The sequence below is a fragment of the Cricetulus griseus genome, chromosome 2 (assembly GCF_003668045.3).
Source record: "Cricetulus griseus strain 17A/GY chromosome 2, alternate assembly CriGri-PICRH-1.0, whole genome shotgun sequence".
NCBI lineage: Eukaryota > Metazoa > Chordata > Mammalia > Rodentia > Cricetidae > Cricetulus > Cricetulus griseus.
In genome coordinates this window covers 4,050,074-4,065,599 of record NC_048595.1, presented here as the reverse complement: position 1 = coordinate 4,065,599, position 15,526 = coordinate 4,050,074, and the positions used below count along the sequence as shown (strand labels likewise).

Genomic DNA, 15,526 nt, shown 5'->3' with positions numbered 1-15,526 from the left:
TGTTTTTTTAAGATAAGAGAGATCTTATGAATTCTTTTGCAGTTTCGTTGTATCGTGTGTGTGTGTGTGTGTGTGTGTGTGTGTGTGTGTGAGTGAGAAGTTTTATTAGAAAGGGAGGGGGATAAAGAGAGGACAGAAGAGAGGAGCTCGTTGAATATTGTATATCATACTGAATGTTAGCTTTTCCCACACTCACGCCTTTTTCTAAACCCATCTCTTTTGTGTCCTTGTTTTTCCTTAAAATGATTTTATTTTTTCATTTAAGTTCTTTATTGACTCTTTGGGAGTTGCACATCATTCACCCCAATTCTGCTCACCTCCCTGTCCGGCCCCCCTACCCCCTGTGTCAGATTTTTAATGGTTAGGTGAGTCAGATGGCAGAATGAAGTCTTACAGTAGGAGAACTGGGTTTCAATGTGATAACTGGATATAGCTGATGTATGTTCAAAAAACTTTTAGCCTGCTCAAAAGTTGTTTATTTTTAGACTACATGGCTTTTTTTTTTTTTTTTTTTTTTTCTATATACCAAAGAGGCTTACAGGTTTGCCAGTTACCAGTATGAGGTCAGTTGGTTTAGGAGCTGCCAGCTCTCAGGTTCTCCTGAGGCCTGCAGAGCTCTGTGGCTATGGCTATTGTCCACACCAAGCTGCCCAGGAATAACCACGGTGGGACAGCAATACTCAGTTTTGAAGTGGGTGGAGCCAGACCACACCTCCTCAAGCGCATCCCACTCACCAGGCTGCAAATGGATGGGTGTTTGTCATACCCGGCTCTCTCTCAGCGCATCTAAGCTGGGCTGGCTCCAGCCTCCATCCCCCTTGAGGGCCATGAAGTTGTCTTTTTGATGGATGGAGAACAGCTAATGACAGCCCTTGGCTTTGTGGGTTGTAAAGCTGAATGCCGGCATTTGATGTCACCCTCCCTCCACCTGACATGCTGGAAAGCTCAGCCTAAGGCAGGCCAGGAGAGAGGGAGCCCAGGCCATAGGATCTCTTGGTGAGATGCTGCATTGTACCCTAGGAGACTTAAAGGTTGTGTTTATTAGGGAGTGTGAGTGGAGGAGGAACAGGCCCACCCTCCTGAAACGTCTAGGGTGGAAGTCAGAAGTCCACAACGGAACGTGAGCTCCTTAACAGTAGGCTTGGCAGGTGATTGCTGTCCTCTGTTGCTGTGGCCTAGAGATTGTTCTTAACTTTATAAATATAGCAGTGACAGGTGGTGGCAGAGAATCAGGCTAATGGGGCTTTTCAGGGATTAGACAGGCCACCGTGTCTTTGGGCTTCCACGAATTACAGAACTGTCAGGAGACTGACTTGTCTAGTTGCAGGCTTCAGAGTGAATGGTCTCGGGTAGAAAGTGGCTACTGCACACAGAATAGGCTACTTGGCAATCATGGAAACATTGAGGAGGTCCTGCAGCTGCCGCAGGCAGGTGTGGCTATTTGCAGAGGAGTGAGCCTCCAAGCTGGGCAAGAAACAGCCGTGGCCACGGTGGGAGCTGCTGCTGCTCAGGCCTAGGACATACACTTAATATTAATTCTTCCACGTAGTTGCTAACTTGGGGGCTGGTGTATCAGGGAGGACAGTTTTAGTGTCAGGTCCCTGAGGACTCAGCCAAAGCTCCTAGGTTGCTGCCTCAGAACAGCTAGTGAGTCCTCCCTGTTCCTCCTCCCACCGTCTCCCTGCCTTAGGTTGCTCCGCTTTTACAGTGGCAGCAAGGTTGGAGCCCTCAGCCTTCCCGATGGGTGGGCAGCTGTATGGCTCTGAAGCTTGTCCCTTGCTCGTCCTGAGCTTGGCCAGCCTCCATCCTGAGTGAGTGGAGGCAGCTTGTCTGACCCATTGCCAGGAGGGGGAATAACGGAGTAATTACTGTACTCTTCTTTTTACACACAGAAATGTTTATTTAAATATATTAAATGGGATTTTCTTTCACAGATACCAATTATTCTTTCTAATTCTTAAATAAAACTGTACTTGATTTCACTATGAACAAGCGTGACTGTGTAGGATGTAGAAGCCATATGTGATAACCGTGTCCTGATGAGAATTCCGCGCCACCAGCATCAAGTCATGTGTGTTTTGTCTCGAGGCTGACTTCTGAACTCCTGCCCCTAGAGCAATGTTCTCAACCTTCCTGACACTGGGACCCTGTATAATAAATACACTTCCTCATGTTGTGGAGCACAACCACAAAGTTGTATTCCCTTTCGGCTTCACAACTGTGATCTTGTTGCCGTTATGAACCGTGATGTGAATGTCCCATAGCACATCTTGAGAGCACGCTGCTCTAGCAGCTTTTATAGCACTAACTTCCTCTGCCCTCGGGGACAGGGTATCAGTGCAGTCGCTGTGGGCTGTGTGAGGTGCCAGCCTCTCTGGTACATAAAAGCAGCATTTTGCTGTTTAACTGAATCAGACTGTATATTTTCTTGAAATGTGACCGTAAGGGCATCATTTAGTTTCCAAAACTTCAATTTTGGGTCATGTAGCTTAACTCCCCCCACCCCCCCAAGACAGGGTTTCTTTGTGTAGCCCTGGCTGTCCTGGAACTTAGAAACATACATGTGCCTCTGCCTCCTGAGTGCTGGGATTAAAGACATAATAGGTCAGTTGGTGGCAGCACATGTTTCCCTGCCCCCATTTATTTTTATGTGTGTTTTACCTGCATGTATGTCTGTACCACATGTATGTGGTACTCACAGAGGTCAGAGGAGGGTGTCAAATCCCCTGGACTGTAGTTACAGGTGGTTGTGAGCACCATGTAGGGGACAGTATCTGAACCCCGGGGTCTTCTGAAAGAGCAGCCAGTGCTCTTAACCCCTGAGCCATGTCTGGAGCGTGTGTGCCAGTCGTGGGGACGCTGGCGTCTGGGTCCACCTCACTAGGACCCGGTTACTGGGCTGCCGTCCCTGTGGGATGCCATCCTCACTGAGAAGGTCTTTCACATTACTTCTTTATTGCAAATGTGTGTGGAAATTAGCTCTCTCCTTGTGCCACGGTGCTCCAGATCAGCAGCCTTGGCAGCAAGCCCCTCTGGGCCCTGAGCCACCTCGCCAGCCTTCATCTCTGGTCTCCTACTTGGGTCTGAGGTGGTCTTGGTTCTTTAATGGAGGTGCTTCTGGGTGGCTGCTCAGGGCCCAGCTGCTTCCGTGGGGCTCAGACGCCCTCTCTCTCTCCTCAGTGGCGCTCCCTGGGTCGGTCCTAAAAAATAGTTTGATGTGAGCCAGATGACTCCATTCCCAACGCTTCACTATGCCTTGATAAGGGAAGACCTCTCCACACTCACAGAAGTGTGCCCGTTGAGAGAGCTTTGCCGCCTCGAGTCTCACCCCAGGGGACAGCTGTCAGTAGCTCAAGCATCAGAGTGTATTTAAGCATCTCAACAGCTCAGACTGGTGGCCTGTGAACTAGGGCTGTCCTAAGCACATTCTTGTATGAAAGGTGACACCCACCTGCTCCACCTTCAACAAACTGGTTCTAGACAGCTCTTGAACTCCCAACTCTAGATACTCTTCGTCCCAGTGACTAACACTTTTCTGTTTTGTTTTGTTTTGTTTTTTAATTGTTTGGGTTTGGTGTTTTTAGCATTGCAGTGTAGCCCAAACAGGTCTTCAGTTCACTGTGTAGCCCTGTCTGGCTTAAGCTCCTGCCAGTCCTGCCTCCATCTCACTAGTACAGTGAGTACCAGTGTGTGTGTGTGTGTGTGTGTGTGTGTGTGTGTGTGCACTCGTGTGTTACACATGTATGCACATACTGGTGTGGATGTACCTGTGTGTACTCGTGTGTTACACATGTGTGTACTCCTGTGTTACACGTGTGTGTACATGTGCATGTGGAAGCCAGAGGACAACCTAGGGTATTGTTCCTCAGCCCCACCCCCCCTTTGAGATAGTCTCTCACTTGCTAGAACTTGCCAAGTAGGCTTTAATGGTGGCCAACAAGCCCCAGGGTTCCTCCTGTCCATACCCCTCCAGTGGGTGACACTCAGCAGTTTTTGGGGTTGTTTTTTTTTTATGTGGGTGTTGAGGATCAAGCATTTTTTACCTGAGCCATCTATCCAGCCTATTTCTGTTTTATGGACAGGGTGTTTTATTTCTTTTTTGTACATGAAGCCACCAATCCACAGGGAATGGAGTCTAGCTGCTCAGACTCCCTCGTTCTCACAGACTGCCGTGGTTTCTCACAGGTGCCTCTGGTTTCCTTTTCCCTGTCCAGGAGCTCTCCTGGCCACACATTAATTCTCTCAATGAGAACTTGGCCTTCACTTGCTGGCTCACAAGGATGCCAGTAGTATGTTGGACATCATAGGACGTTCCTGTTTTAAACAGTGGACTTCTCCTTAATGACCACAATGTCACCCTTGTAAATGGGTTACATGTGGCCAAAGGAACAGCTCCGTGTTCCCCAAAAGGCCTGTGAAACTACAGGGCCTCTCTTTCCCTTCGTGTTTGTCATTGGGGTGAATAACTGGAAGGTGCAAGGTGTGTTTGTTTTTGTTTGTGGGTTTTTTTTTTTTTTTTTGCTTGTTTCTTCTAAGACTGCCCCACTTTGTAGCTCATTCTGTGCTCACCCCTTGTTTGTCCCAAAATCTGTCCTTGTCACTAACCCCTGCTCATTTTGGAAAGAAGCTGTTTTACCTGGCTGAGGTGGCACCGTCCCTGCCATCATCATACAGGATCTGTTCCGTTTGCTCATCCCCAGGTCCCTGGAATCTGGGCAAGAGGAACCGGTATAGGCTGTCTTAAACTCACCCTGTACCAAAACCACAAGGCAGCAGACCTTCCAGGCCACATCCAACACTTCTCCCTCAGTCTGGGACTATTTACCAAGATTTAGTATGGTTTGTCAGAGCCACTGGCCACAGTAGCATGCAGGCCCTGGTCAGGCCTGGCTTTCACAAGCTATCTACTGGTCAGGGGAGATGCCTCGGGGAACAAACAGTGGGCCCCAGGTGGTGTGGAATGATAGTTCGCTGGGCTTGCTTTAGTTGGCAGTGTGGGGAGGCCTTAGTGATGCCATGCGGTCCCATGAGCCAACCTAGAGCATGAACCTTCCAGGCAGAGGTTCGTCCAGAAGTGGGAGCTAGTGCAGCTGCCCCCAGGGGGACTGAAAGGCCACTGTGGCCAGGGTGTCATGTAGTCTGACAGTGGGCCCAGAGGGGCCCTGGAGAGCTGAGGTGACCTGTTGTGATGGGCATTGCAGACTATTTTAAAATGGCTGTGGGCTATGTTGAAGACACAGTAGGGTTGATTGGATGGGGGTGGGGAATCCCAACAAGTGACATAGTAAACAGGCTGAAATGGAGAGTTCAGTCTGGGGTCTTGGGATGGGTTGAAAATGGGAACAAGTAGCCAGGCAGTGGTGGCGCACACCTTTAATCCCATCACTTGAGAGGCAGAGGCAGGAGAACCTTTGAGTTCAAGGCCAGCTTGGTCTACGGAATGAGTTCCAGGACAGCCAGGGCTACAGAGACAAACCCTGTCTCAGAAAAACAAATCCAAACAAAAAGGGAACAGATGAGAAAAGGAACCAGCTCAGCTCCCAGGCTGATAACACATGATGCCATTGACCAAGATAAGGGTCTGGAGCACAGGGATGCTAGGGTGCATGGTGGGTTGTCTCTCACTTTAAAGCCAGAGAACTGGGATGGGGTGGGTTAGCTCTGCAGAGTGCACATGCTTGGAACACCCAAGGCTGGGCTTAATCCATATATGCATGGGCAGTCAAGCACAAAGAGAGAGAGAGGATGGAGAGGGGAGAGGGAGGAGAGGAGAAAGAGAGGGAGAGAACAGAGAGAGGAGGGGAGAGAAGAGGGGGAGAGGAGAGAGAGTGTGTGGGTGTGGGTGTGAGCAGTGGGATGAGTGGGGTCACTTAAGGAGAGAGTAGAAAGTGAGGAATGTCTGGGATGAGTCCTGGGCAAAGCTATTATTCAGGCAGTAAGCTGAGGAGCAGAGCAGCCAGGAACCAGGAGGAGGCTAACCACAGAGAAAGTGTAAAAGAAGCACACCTGAGAACACCAGAGCCCAAGGAGAGAGGCAGACACAGCTCCGTACAGAGGCCTCCCAGGAAGGAAACTAGAAAAGGACGGAAATCTGACAGTGGCATTTTAAAAGCAAGAAGACCAGCCTGTACACTGAGAGCCTCAGAGGCAGGTGTCCTCCAGGCATGCCCTGCTCACCTACAGCTGCTTCTCTGCTCTTGCTTCTGGCTAAGTAGATCTACAGTCACCTGCAACATGGAAAATAAGCACCTGGACAAAGACTGACTCAGAGGAAGCAGGCCTTAGGGGCAAACTACCTGAAGACATCAAAGCCTGCCTCTCAGCCTCAAGTGGCAAGGGAATCCCTGGACACAGGAGCTAGGAACAGAGCACCAGAGGGAACTGGAAAGTCAAAACCAAGATGGGGGCCTGCTTCCAAGCAGGAGAACCTTAGTCGGATTCCCAGAGCTCACAGAAATGACTCCTGCAGCAAGGTGGTGGTGGCACATGCATACATGTACACAGACACAAAATAGTAAATATTTTTTGGAGATGGGGTCTCAGTATCTAATCCTGACTGGCCCGAGGTTTGCCATGTAGACCAGGCTGGCCTCCAACTCACAGAGATATACTTGCCTCTGCTTCCTGGGTTCTGGCATTAAAGGTGTACAGCCACCACATCCAGCCAAAAAGGAAAAGAAAAGCTACCAAGATCAGCAAGAAGACTGGGAGACATGTGAGAGGTTTTCCAGAAAGTACACGACAAAGAAATGGTAAAGTGTAGGCCCAGCGCCGCCCCCCCCCCCCCGCAGGAACACTAGAAAGACACGCATCCAAGTCAGCAACTGATTTAAAAGAGTATGCCAAACCCCAAACCAAAAGATAGGGACTTCAAGGTTGAGAGGAACCATTGTCACCCATCCCAGTGGCTGGAAACACCTCATGGTGTGGAATTCAAGGCCTGGGCAAGACGGGAGTCTGCCAGCTTCCAAGAGGAGTGAGTAGATCCAAGCGTGGGCACACATGCCCCTCTCCAGAAGCTAACTGACACTCTAGCTGGAAGATGGATGGGAGATATCAGAGGAAATGGGGGGGGGCAGGAGACAGGCTGGGCACCTGGAATTCCAGCGCCTCTGGGCCCCAGCAGAGCATCCGTAGTGAGCATCGTTCATCACCACAGCACTCCCCAGTACGTCAGCTGAACCTAGGGTCTCACTCATGCTAGGCATGAACAGTTGAGATTACTGGTTTGATCATAACACTCTGGTGTCTGGTCCAGACCTGGCTGGTCAACCGTGAGCTGATGAATTTGCTGGGACCACAGGAGACTCACCCGATAGTTAAGGTTCCTCCTGCTTTGATGCCCTAAGAGTTGGAGGGAGCCACCATGCACCTAGCAACCTTCTCAGTCTGCTCAGTTACCATGGGTTTTTTTTTTTTTTTGTGGGGGGTGTTTTGTTTAAGATTAAGTCTGGCTACGAGAAAGTCTGGCCTGAGGCTCATGGCAATCCTCCTGCTTGAGCTTCTAGAGTGTACCACCCCTTCTTTGGCAGACTCTGGCACCTGGTCTGCCAGAACCCGCCAGCCTGGCCTGCCTGCATTGCTACTGATACCTTTCCCTCACACGCTCACCTGGGCTCCAGCCGCTCCTTTACCCTGGCAATGGAGCGGATGTAGGGTGTGATCTGCTTGGTGACGGTGGTCAGGTAGGTATTCTCCTGCCTCAGCTGGAGAAGGTCATGGAGCTGGGCTGCGAAGCCAACGCCAAAGTGTTGGTTGTTGGTGTTAGACTCTCTCTCCTAAGCCCAGTGCCATCTAGAGATCCCAACTGCCAGTGACCCTCTGTGACCAAAAGGAGCTGCATGTGGTGTGGACATGCCACTCACTGGATCCTACCCTCCAAAGCAGGTGTGAGATCCAAGCAAGCCAAACACTAGGGAAAGAGCAGGGAGGCCCATGTGGGGTTAGTGGCTGACCGTGCCCTCCCCTCTAGAATGTTCGTGAACACTGAGCAGCCACTGCCAGGGACCTTCATAAATCTCCTGCTGGGTAGCCACTCGTTGGTAGGAGTCCTCCCAAATCTGAAAGAGAAGAGTGGCATGCCGGTTGAGGTGGGGTGGAGTAGTATCTCTGGGCATGTTTCTACTCCTGGAACTACACAGCCACACACACCAATCTAGTCCAATTTCTCAAGAGGAAAGCCTCCAGGCACAGAACGGCACAGCATGAGGGTCCAGTGGAGTGCCACGCCAGGCACTCTTTCCCCTTCCTGCCTTAGGGTAGCCGTGTGCCTTCTGCAGGATTGGTAGAGTTCCGAGGGGAGATTACCTCCTGGAAGACGGCTCTCATGCGTTCCATGGAGGCATACTCAGAAGCGATCCGCGTGTCCAGCAGCAGGGACCTGTGCAGGATGTCCCCCATGATCTCTGCCTTGATGAGCGAGTGGTGCTTGGTGAGGTCTCGGTGTAATTCCTGGACCTGGTCCTTCAGGTTCTGCACCTCTAGCTGCAGACCCTGTTGCAGAAGGTATGGGATGCCGCCAGGTTTCCACACAGCCAGACAACTGGATGCTAGTGAGGAAGGGGCGGGGCCTCACAGCCCCGCAGATGCCCAGCTCCCCTCACCCGATAGGAATCCTCATAACGTCGGCAGTGCTCTGTGAAGGGTGTGTCTTCGCCCTCGGCCAGGAGCACCTTCGTGCTGATGGAACGGTGTGGTGAGGGTTTTTGGACAGGTGACCCTGAAATCTTTCCCTCTGGGGAGGAACAGCTGGGTGTCTTCAGCACCTTGGGGCTTGAGCTTCCTGCCAACCTGCGGAGAAAGCCAGTCTGCAGAGGGGTGAGGGCTGGCCCTCCCCTCCCCTAACCCCCCTTGGCTGCTCAGGGAGCCTCGGTCCCCTCAACCCAACTGCAGGGTAGAACTCCTGGAAGCTCTCAGGGGCCCCAGGCAAGACCAAGGTAAGGGCATCACTTAATCTGGTGATTTCTAAAAGCCCCCGTCCCCCCCCCCGCTGGATCTGGACACACCGAGGTGTGGCTCGTTCTATGCTGGACGCACAAAGTCTCACTCGGGCATTTCACTGCTTCTAACCCCTCCGAGGCTCTGGCTTTCAACTGGGCCGGGAACTCTGATTCACAGTGAGGGGACTGTGGAGGAGGAGGCGAGGAGCGCCAGTCTCTTAGCTGTCCTCCAGGGCTGTTCCTTGTCTCTCCCTCCCTCTCAGACTGTCGCCTGGCCCAGACACTAAGTGCAGGGCTGGGTACGCTTGAGACTCAGCCAGGAAGGGAGGCAGGCGAGCATTTCCCAGTGACCCCGCCCGCCCGCCCGCTTGGGGCTCACGTGCTGGCGACGCCCACGGTGGACACAGCTCTGCGGGGCCCCAGCAGCAGCAGCGGCTCCAGGCAGCGCGCGAATTCTGCACGGTGGTCGCTGGCGATCTAGACCGGAGATTCGGTCATGAGCGGCTCTCCCCGGCCCCGACCCCCCATCCTCGACAGCGCGCCGGCGCACCTTGCTGCTCTGAGCTGGTCTTAGGCGATGCGGCCGCGTGACGATGCCTTGCAGCCTCTCCAGCAGCTCCTGCCACCGCGGGGGAGGTGGCGGTCAGGGCGGGGGAGAGAAGTGGAGGACTTTAAGGCTCTGGGGCTGGCTAGTGTCCCATTTTGCCTGTCTCCTTTAGAGGCTCCAGCCCTCTCTAGGACTGGCCCATACACAGGCACCACCCACATCCTTAAGGTGGGTGGGGCTCCCGCAGACAGACTCTGCAGGTTGGTGGAATGTTAAGTTCACCGCCCGTTTAAAAGGTATTCACTTGACCCCAAAAGGGCTTGTAGTGGAAGGGAAGCCCAGAGATGCCCAGCCAGGCCTGCAGGTGATGTGAGACAGGGGACTCTATGCAGGAGAGGCTCTAGATGGGGAGAGAGGGTCCTGAAGGAGCTGGGGACACTCACATAACCCAGGTCCAGAAACTCGGCCTTGCTGGCCAAGCTGAGGAAGGACGAGCAGATGACCAGGTGAACCTGCAGAAGGGTGCGGTGCTCAGTGCTTGCACTGTGGGCTGGGGTGTCCAGCCCTACCTGCCCTCAACCCTTACCTGTAGGGTGGGCAGCAAGGAGGCCAGGTGGGCAAGCTGTTCCTTGAAAGCTTTGTCCTTCTCTTCGTATTGGCTGGGGAGAGGGCAGGCTAGGCTTTGATCTCGGGGGAGCAAACGCCTGCCCCACCAGGAGGGTCTTTGACTCTGTAACCCTGTCCCTTCACAGGTGTGTGTGTGTGTGTGTGTGTGTGTGTGTGTGTGTGTGTGTGTGTCTATATTCCTGTGTGTGATGTTCCTTCATGTGCCTGTGTGGCAGAGTGCATATGCAGGTGTGTATAACGTACACACCTGCATATGGGGGCCAGAGGTCCACGTCAGGCGTCTTTCTCAATAACCCACCACCTTGGTTTTTGAGACAGTCTCTCACTGATCTTGGAGCTCACCAGTTGGCTAGATTGTGACTAGTGAGCCCCAGGGATCCCTCTTGTCCCTGCCTCCCATGGCTGAGATTATAGGCATGCCCGCTGCATTTTTTTTTTTTTAAGTGTGTGCTGGGATGTCTTTTGGGTCCTCATGTTTCTGGGGCAGGGCTTTTACTGACAGCTCTGGTTTTTGGTTTTGTTCTGGTTGTTGAAACAGTCTCCCCTGGCTCAGGCTAACCTTGAACTCCTGACTCTCCCTCCTCTACCCTCTAAGAGCCACACTTACAGGCACACACTTCCCCACTCGCTTTGTAGTTCCTTCCCTGTGAACACCCTGCCTGCTCACTTTTGGTGGCAGCCACCTGCGTGTCTTGTCCACTGTGCAAGGCAGAGCCTGGGCAGCCGAGGCTCAGGCTCAGGGCTGGGTGTATGAAGATCAAGGGTAGGGGGTAAGGGCTTTCTGTCACTCACCACTGCACAGCCTGCAGCAGCAGGGCCTTCCTCTCAGACAGCCTGTCCTGGGAGAGATAGCCCATCACTGACTGCCACACCTGGCTTTGTCATCTTCTCCCACAATGCCTTGGGGCACAGGCACAGGCAGCATGCTTAGCACGGCACCCCCCAAGTGCCTGCGTGTAAGCATCACCTCTTGTGCAGTCTTCCTCGACCTGCCACCAACATGCCACCAGACTAGGCTGGCCTCTGGCAACTCGAAGGGCAACTGTGACTAACCCAATTTGATGGAGTACCTGGCACTACGCTGTAAAACCCACGAGGGCACCTGGGTAGTTACTGACCCCATCCCTCACCTGCATGCTGCCGAAGAGGGCGTGGATGGCTGCCTCCTCCTCAGCGGCGCTGTGCCTCACCTCCTCTACCATGGCCTGGAGCAGCGCGATGGCCTCTTTCGTGGCTGTCTGTAGGGCTTTCACCGCCTGGGGACAGACAGCAAGGTCTCAGCCCTGTTCTCACAGCTCCCACCCCCACCCCGCCCGCCCGCCCGCCCGGTTCCGCTCTCACCAGCACTGCCTGCTCCAGCCGCTCGCATCCTTGCACGTAAGCTGACTCCAGGTCCACACAGTGGGCCCGGCTCTCCCTGTGGAGAGGCATCTAATGAGACGCGCTCCATCCACGCCGCACCCACTCCCTGCCTGCTCCCTCTACCCACCCACCCTTGCATGTCCCGGAAGCAGCGGATGCAGAGCAGCGACTTCTTGTCGGTGGAAAACATGATGTAGGGCTCTGAGTGCAGCGCTGTGGAGAGGACGGGGGCGGCGGTGTGAGCCGGAGACATTCCCGCCTGGTCCCCACCCATGCCCAGGGTGGGCCTCACTCACTACACTTCTGGATCACGTCGCGGCTGCGCTGGCCCAGGGCTACAATTTCATGCCTCGCGAACATGCGCGCGCGGTGCGTTTCTTCGCGGCAGCGTGCGCACAGGGGCTGCCCGCAGGTGTTGCAGAAGTAGGTGGTTTCTGCATCCTGGGGACCGAGAGCTGGCTCAGGCTGCCCTCTCCTCGGGCCAGAGTTCCAGAACTCAACTGAACCCAGTAATAGGACCACAGACACCGTGGCATTGGGTGCATCAGTCCTAGCCCAGGGAGGGGTCTGGCTTAGCAGCTCCTTCATGCAATCCCCACCAGCTGAACTCTTAACATTTTAAAAACTACATGTATTGATTCACTTGTGTATGTGGGTGCGTTCCCAAATGCCACGCCATGAGAGTGAAAGTTGGTTCTCTCCTTCCACCTTGTAGGCTCTGGGAATCAAACTGTTGTCTGGCAGGCTTGGCAGCAGTGTTCTCACCTGCTGTGCCATCCCCCTGGCCCTCTTCCCTCGGTCCTTATACACCCAAATTAAGTTGAGGACACTGGGGGCTGGACAGATGGCTTAGCAGTTGAGAGCACTGGCTACTCTTCCAGAGGACCTGGGTTCAATTCCGGATGCTCCCAACCGTCTGTAACTCCAGTCCTAGAGAATCCAGAACCCTCTTCTGGCTTCCGAGGATACCAAGCACCCACTTGGTACATACACATGCAGCCAGGGGAAACACACATATGCATTAAAAATTTTAAAAAGGCTGGGCGTTGGTTGGTGCACGCTTTTAATCCCAGCACTTGGGAGGCAGAGGCAGGCGGATCTCTGTGAGTTCGAGACCAGCCTGGTCTATAAGAGCTAGTTCCAGGACAGCCTCCAAAGCCACAGAGAAACCCTGTCTCGGAAAACCAAAACCAAACCAAACCAAACCAAACAAAACAAAAAACAAACCCAAAATAAAATAAAATAAAATAAAAAAGATGAGAACAGCAGGGCTGGGCAGGTAGTGGGTGTAGGAAGGACAGGACACTGGAAGGAACCTCAGGAAGGCAGTTCCCAGAGACAGCAGGCAGAAATCGCACGGTAAAGCCTTTGAGGAGAGGGCACAAGCATATCAGGCCCCCTTGGCACTCTCAATAATTAGCACACGGTGGCGTTCATAACCATGGCTTTAATCCACCAAACCCCACTTATTTTTTAAAATTATTATTTTCATTTAATGTGTTTTGGTGTTTTTCTTGCACGTATGTCTGAGTGAGGAACTGGAGTTGCAGACAGTGTGAGCTGCTGCGTGGGTGCTGGGAATTGAACCTGGGTCCCCGGGAAGAACAGCCAGTGCTCTTTAACCACTCACTGAGCCATTTCTCCAGTCCTGAAGCCTCTTACTCTTTACATTAGCAGTCAAGGCCATTTCTTCAAAGCTCCCCCCCCCAGCTCTCTCCCCTCCTGCCTGTTGTCTTTACTTCTGGGTAAAGGTTTCTCAGCTCTTGCTTAGCACGCTGCCTGGAGGCTGTGTGCTCCTGAGCTTCCTTCCTGCCATGGCCCATCAGACCTCTACTCGCCTTTACTTCAGGGCTGGGAGCCCTTGCTCTGGGCTCCCTGCTCTCTTGCCAGAGGCTTACAGCTGCATACAGTATTGGCTTTAGTTATTTACAAGTGCTTAAGTAGCATAGGGTCCTCAAGGATCTCCAGGAGGTCCTCAGGGATCCCAGAGAGTCCTCAAGGGTTCCCCAGGGGGTCCTCAAGGGTCTCCAGGCCTGTGAACTGAGCCACTACTCCCATGACAGCTCACAACTCCAACCTGACCTGGGGCCCCTAAAGTTAGCTCTCCCTAAATGGAATGGCCTCAGCCTCTGCCACTATCTATCTGGTTATTGGCTCAAGTCATTTTTTTTCTGGACCTTGGTCTCCCCGCTGTGTGTATGATGAGGGCATGGTTGGAGCCCTAGGGATTGCAGGGAGTGGCTGGAGACTTCACATATATCACGGTTGTACATTTAGGCATGCTGCAATCTGGTACCCACCGCCGTCTACTTCCTCACCTGCTTGCTGCATTCCAGGTCACAGTTGGCACAGTGTACAGCCTCCACACCATCCCCAGAGCTATCCACCAGGAACTGCAGCAGCCGGTCCACTGGCGGGAGCCCACCGGGACCCTTCACCAGGGTCTGGTGCCTGCAGAGAGGCTGCAGCCAAGATCTGGAGGCCCCTTGCAGGAAGCTCTCCCCACTACCCTTCACATTCCAGGCAGGAGCTAAAATTAGCAGTATCGGGGTGGTGGGGTCTGCTATAAATACAGCAGCCAGTCTGTCCTGAGGGCCCTACGCTGCCCAGTGTGTGCGTAAGCCTGTTGTTACATTGCAATGGGAAAGGCGATACCACCCTAGTGGACCTTGTCATTTCACTGGAACGTTTTGAGTTAATTTAGTAATTGTGGTAACCTAAGATTTCTGGGACACGCCCCTTCCGAAGGAATTGCGGAGAAGGCCCTCCCCTCTTCTCCAGCCCACGGTAGCACCCCGACTCTGGGAAGCTTGTGGTAATGACCATCTAACTGCCTCAGCTAACCTGTCTAAGCTACAGGGGGTTGAGGTGGTTCCGATAGTTCCATTTATGACAGGGGACTGTTCCCACCTCCTCAGCCTAGGCCTGGGACACTTACTGGCATAGTGGACAGGACAGGCGGCCATCAGTGGCCCGGCCGCGCAGGCAGCCAGCGCAGAAGTCGTGGAAGCAGTCCAGCAGGCACGGGCGCTCGTACTGCGCATGGCACAGTGGACACACGAGGGGATGGCCACTTGCAGCATCCAGGGTACCCAGGCCCTCCAGAGGCGCAAAAATTGCTCCGGACATTGGTGTGGATGGACAGCTCAGGACAGTGAAGGGGATTCCTGGGGCCCAGACCACCACCCTCTTACCTAGCACTCCTGGACAAGACTTAGCTAGTGGCTTTGGGATGATGTTGTCCTCAACAGGGACAATGGGGTCAGGAGCACTGCTTGGAGAGCAGCTCTGCCTCTGGTCACTCACCTCTCTCACAGTCCTTCGGCTGTGGCTCTGCCGGGGAGTGTTTGCCCTAGAAGGTCAGGTCGCTAGGCTGGGCAGTCCCTCCCACCCTTTGCAATTCTCCGCCCCATGTCCTCTGGGTGACCGCGAGTGAGGTCCAGTCTCGCAGTCTCGCCTCTCCACCCGGTGTGAAGAACACGGCGCAGAGCACCGTAAGGATCCCAGACACCACTAGATCTCTGAGATTGGAGCGTAGAGCAGAGGTGGAGGACACCGGGCTCCTGGATCTTCAGCCAGTGGAACTCTCAGAGTCCGGACCTGAGAGGGAACAGTGGGTCCCCGGAGAGGAGCAGACGGTCCATAACATTCTAGGGCTGAGATGAGGGTGCGCTTTGGGGGTTCTAGACCTTCCTTAGCTGGTTGTGGTGCTCAGGCAAGTTACCGAGTTCTCTGGGCTGGTCTCCGTGTGATGGGGTGAGACTTGCATGTTTAAAGAGGGGTGGGTTGGGGTGGGGGTTGGGACCAAAGGGTTCCTCTGACCCGGCTTGTTCATCCAATGCTCTGTATCCAGGCGCCTTCCCTTCCTAGTCAATGTTCTTAGCTTTCAGCTTTTTCTACTCCTGTTTTCCTAAACTCGCTGAAAGCTGCTCATTTTGCTCCTTTTCCATAAATCAAGTCCCGAGTTTGACCCCCAAGAAATTTTACTCACTGGCTAGAAAAAACTAGCAGATGGCACTGTGGCTGGGTTTTAAAAGATGAGCCGGAATTT

The 15,526-nt window shown here is 53.4% G+C and overlaps 1 protein-coding gene across 1 annotated transcript; it reads right to left on the bottom strand.

Annotated features, from left to right (window-relative positions):
* Window positions 1–1,879: 1,879 nt before the first annotated feature.
* Window positions 1,880–14,604, bottom strand: Rnf207 (ring finger protein 207). Its single transcript, XM_027398376.2, has 17 exons — window positions 14,414–14,604; window positions 13,794–13,926; window positions 11,772–11,916; window positions 11,607–11,688; window positions 11,455–11,530; window positions 11,244–11,369; window positions 10,906–10,952; window positions 10,073–10,145; window positions 9,930–9,998; window positions 9,490–9,558; window positions 9,319–9,416; window positions 8,604–8,790; window positions 8,308–8,493; window positions 8,009–8,060; window positions 7,612–7,729; window positions 4,637–4,711; window positions 1,880–3,200 (listed from the first exon to the last, which is right to left on the bottom strand). The coding sequence occupies exons 1-17, from the start codon at window positions 14,602–14,604 to the stop codon at window positions 3,074–3,076; spliced, it is 1,854 nt and encodes a 617-aa protein (XP_027254177.1). The 3' UTR covers window positions 1,880–3,073.
* Window positions 14,605–15,526: the final 922 nt, after the last annotated feature.

Excerpts from the sequence above, each read along its gene's own strand:
- Rnf207 (XM_027398376.2), bottom strand. The coding sequence starts at position 14,604 with ATGTCCGGAGCAATTTTTGCGCCTCTGGAGGGCCTGGGTACCCTGGAT. Across the intron at positions 11,689-11,771 it reads CGACGTGATCCAGAAGTGTA|CGCTGCACTCAGAGCCCTAC; the intron begins GTGAGTGAGGCC and ends TCCTCTCCACAG. Across the intron at positions 11,531-11,606 it reads TGCTTCCGGGACATGCAAGG|GGAGAGCCGGGCCCACTGTG; the intron begins GTGGGTGGGTAG and ends GCCTCTCCACAG.